The sequence below is a fragment of the Austrofundulus limnaeus genome, unplaced genomic scaffold, assembly GCF_001266775.1.
Source record: "Austrofundulus limnaeus strain Quisiro unplaced genomic scaffold, Austrofundulus_limnaeus-1.0 Scaffold72, whole genome shotgun sequence".
Taxonomy (NCBI): Eukaryota; Metazoa; Chordata; class Actinopteri; order Cyprinodontiformes; family Rivulidae; genus Austrofundulus; species Austrofundulus limnaeus.
In genome coordinates, this window is record NW_013952474.1 from 1,214,887 (window position 1) to 1,219,039 (window position 4,153).

The following is a 4,153-nucleotide window of genomic DNA, read 5'->3' on the forward strand; positions in this document are numbered from 1 at the left end:
TATATATATATATGAGATATTGCAATGTTTTTTATTGCAAATCAAGTTTAGGTCACAAAACAAAGACTCTTGTTATTATTATTATTATTGTTATTATTTTATTGTATTTTTTTGTGTGTGTTCAGTAATTTTCTAATCCAATTCAGTCCAACTAGTGGTGGTTAACTCATACCACTTTAATGGATGTATTATATACTTTAAAAAAAAAACTACTTGGTTAAAAAAAAGGTGAACAACAAAAACGATTGGTTTGCAACGCCCAGAAGACAAACTGAACCCGGGCCAAAATGAGCCCATAGAAATGGGTCAGTAGTTTTCACATGWACAGCTGTGAAGGAACTAGCCATTAGCCATAATAGCATCATCAGTTCTTAGCTGTAGCATTTCCGGTGTAGCCACAGGCACTTCCTGTTGGTGTAAAGATATATAAAATAAAGTTTGCATGAACTGCAATGACGTTTGTGAGATCAAAGCTGTTTCAGAAGTCTGCTTCCACACAGAACTGGTAATCATTACTGCACCATAGCTTCACTTTTCTTTTACTTTTACCTTTTTTTTTTTTTTTTTTTTTTGTCATTGTGCTGAGAGGCCTTACTTTCCTGCATCGTATGGATTTGTGTGTGTTCTCACAGAGCTGTGACGGTTCTGAATACACTCTACAAGGGCCAGCTGGTGGTGATGACGTCACAGGGCTGTCGGCCGAGCCGGCCCACTACCAGCTACTGTCTGAGCTGGGTGAGCTTGAAGTACACCAGCCAAAAACTCTGAAAATTACTCTAAATATGTGTTCATTAGAATCCTTCAAAGACGGGGGATATTTGACTTCATATCAGATCACTGTGTCACAGGGAGGGGCTTCAACAACCTGAGCCAGGTGAACATGGCACGCCACATCCCCACGGGCCAGCTGGTGGCGGTAAAGCAAACCAACCTGGACGAGTGCACGGAGGAGGAGCTGCTGCAGCTCATGGTGAGCTCATAAACTGAGAGGGGACATAATGTGACTTTTTTATTTTGTTACATGCTTTGGTCAAAGTGCAACAGGATTACWGTACCAAAGTCCTCTCGGACACACACTGTCCTCAGAGCTGTTTTCTACACAGCTGAGTTTTTTTGTATGCAGAGTGGAATGAGGCGTGATTCTAAAAGTTGGTTGTAAACCTAAAATGACCCAAGGGACTTGGAGCAGTGTCTAATCCTGGTCCTCGAAGACCACCTTACTCCTTGTTGTGTCTAAACTGAGTCAGCATTCACATTATTATTTTTTAGGAGAAATGGATATAAAGCAGTAAAAAATAAGTAAGTAAGATTTCTTATGTGTCAAACTTTAGAACGAGGTTCTGCTCACTCGGTTCTTCCGTCACCCGAACCTGCTGACGTCCCGCCTGGTCTTCAGCTCCTGCTGCCAGCTTTGGGTCCTCACACCACTCATGGCTTACAGTTAACCACCTCTACATCACTTTTATCCATTAAACTATCCAATTTAAGGGTCAAAACAAGCCTCTAGCCTGTCCTGTGTGCCTGCAGGTTCTGCAGATGCCTTGTTGAGAACATATTTCCCAGATGGGATGAGTGAGTCCCTGATAGCATACCTGCTGCACGGCGTCCTGAAAGCACTGGAATACCTGCACCGGATGGGCTACGTTCACCGGTCAGAAAGCCTGGATTCTAAGTATTACAGCTGGGATTTGTTTATTTTTGTGGGTTTCTAATTTTCTCGATGTGTTTCTCTCCTCTCAGGGGGGTAAAGGCCAGTCACATCCTGCTGTCAGGGGAGGGGCAGGTCTACCTTTCTGGACTCCACAGTGTTTATAGTATGATGCGCGATGGGAAGAGGCTGAGGGCRGTGTTCGACATGCCCCACCACAGCCCAGCACTGCTGCCGTGGCTCAGCCCAGAACTACTGCGGCAGGTCAGGATTCACTAGTTTACTCCAAAAAGGTCGATGCATATWGCCCACCGCCTTTCATGTCAGAGTCCAAGCTCAAAGGGAACTCCGACTAGCTGGAACATTAGACATTATTTGATAAACATTTCATGTGCTTCAACTATAAAAACAAGACTAAAAACACTGTAGGCTGTTTAGTTCTTAAAATCACTAGAGCTATCCAGTTTAAACATTCATTTTGGACAGTGTCTGACGTTCAGCCCTTTTAAATGAAACCAGAGCCTGGCAGCCTGACACTGAACATGATGACAACAAACAGAGCTGCTGCATGGAGGGAGACCTTCAGCTTTAACCTTTTAGCTGTTGCGTTAGTGCCCATGCTTTATATACTCTCTCTGTGTGTGTGTGTGTGTGTGTGTGTGTGTGTGTGTGTGTGTGTGTGTGTGTGTGTGTGTGTGTGTGTGTGTGTATCGTGAACAACTTTTAGTAGAACAGGCCAACATTAGCAAGTAGTCGGAGATCCCTTTAAGTCTTTTAATGCTCAGACTGTGTGCTGGGAATGTCTCAGCTACAGGGGTGTCAAACTCAGGTCTTTGAGGGATGCTATCCTGCATGTTTTCCTTGTTTMTCTGCTCCAACACACCGGATTCAGTGATTCAAWTACCTCTTAAAATTCTGTAGAAGCCTGTTRATCATCTATTCRTTYAAATCARGTGTGTTTGAGCAGGGTCRTAAGAAAACATGCTGGATTGTGGCCCTCAAAGATTGGAGTTCAACACCTGTGCTCTACCTCATTAAACTTTGACTCAGTATCAGTAAAATTAGCTGAATTATGGTCACTTTTTGTTGGCTAAGGTCAGTAGGCTGTAGCAGCTATCTTGAATTAGTACTTCTTTTAATAAGCACTTAGAGAATGTGTTAAAAAGAGTGTTTGTCTGTTCTCAGTAGGACCTGCACGGTTACGGTGTGAAGTCAGACATCTACAGTCTGGGGATTGTAGCCTGTGAGCTGGTCAGCGGCAGGGTACCTTTCCAGGACATGCCACCCACTCAGGTAAAGACTTGTCCCTAAAGTGCAATAAGAAAACATGTGAATGTGTTCCAGTAAGTCTAGGTTTTGTGACCCGGCCCGCTCAGATGCTACTGCAGAAGCTGCGCGGCTCCCACTGCTGCCTGCTGGACGTGGCTCCCTTCCCACTGGGAGAGTTGGGCGGTCTGAAGGTGTCGCGGTCCGGCGTGGACTCCGGCATCGGAGAGAGCGTGGCCACGGGCAGCCTGACGCACAGTGCCGCAGCACCCCCTGCCGACCGACCTCAGAGCCCCGGACCCAAAAACCACTCAGCCACGCTGCACAACCTGGTGCAGCTGTGTCTGCAGCAGCAGCCTGAGCGCAGGTCAGTGTGGCTGCAGCATAAAGTGATTACATTTATACATAATACAAACACATAAAACCTGGCTTTGTTTTTGTCCTGGGTAGACCGTCGGCATCTGAACTGTTGAGCCATGCCTTCTTCAAACAGGTAGGTTTCAAAATAAGGCCATCAGACTCAACTAATGCAACAAATTGTCCTGATGCATCTCAGTAATCCAGGTAAAAAAATTAAAAAGAAAAAAATTGTATAGGTCTTCTGGACGGGTTCTTCTCTAATGAAACGTTTCGTCTCTCCTCCACGAGACTAAAAGGGATAAACAACAGCTGAAAATCTGCAGAAGAAGATAAAATTAAGTTGCTAAAGCTAAGAAAAGCAGAAAGCTAGCTGAAAAACAAAACAGCCAAACACTTTACGAGAAGTAGAACATTGGCTAAAAGCTAAAAGGAAGCACAACACTTAAATGTCCTGATGCATCTCAGTAATCCAGGTAAAAAATCAAAAGGAAAAAAAATTGTATAGGTCCTCTGGACGGGTTCTTCTCTAATGAAACGTTTCGTCTCTCCTCCAAGAGACTTCTTCAGTCTGAGAGTTTCAGGCAAAATTCAGGCTTTTAAGCACTGCCTCCAGGTGACTGATACATCACATGGCTATCGTTCACAGGTGACTGAGTATCAGTCACCTGGAGGCAGGACTCAAAAGCCTGAATTTTGCCTGAAACTCTCGGAGAGGAGAGACAAAACGTTTCATTAGAGAAGAACCCGACCAGAGGACCTATACAATTTTTTTTCCTTTTGATTTTTTACCTGGATTACTGAGATGCATCAGGACATTCATTTGTGGACATTTATGGTTTGATTTCTTTGTATGTATGGATCACTTGGGTTGTTACTGAC

The 4,153-nt window shown here is 44.2% G+C and overlaps 1 protein-coding gene across 2 annotated transcripts in view; it reads left to right on the forward strand.

The window, feature by feature from the left end:
- Window positions 1–4,153, forward strand: part of stradb (STE20 related adaptor beta) — an 11,300-nt gene that overhangs the window by 3,800 nt on the left and 3,347 nt on the right. The window contains exons 5-12 of one of the 2 annotated variants that reach the window (XM_014010693.1): window positions 633–735; window positions 834–970; window positions 1,332–1,440; window positions 1,528–1,651; window positions 1,741–1,912; window positions 2,837–2,941; window positions 3,025–3,281; window positions 3,365–3,407. In XM_014010693.1, the coding sequence (XP_013866147.1) occupies window positions 633–735; window positions 834–970; window positions 1,332–1,440; window positions 1,528–1,651; window positions 1,741–1,912; window positions 2,837–2,941; window positions 3,025–3,281; window positions 3,365–3,407 (1,050 nt within the window). The remainder of the gene's footprint in view (window positions 1–632; window positions 736–833; window positions 971–1,331; window positions 1,441–1,527; window positions 1,652–1,740; window positions 1,913–2,836; window positions 2,942–3,024; window positions 3,282–3,364; window positions 3,408–4,153) is intronic. The other variant, XM_014010694.1, reaches the window with a different exon arrangement.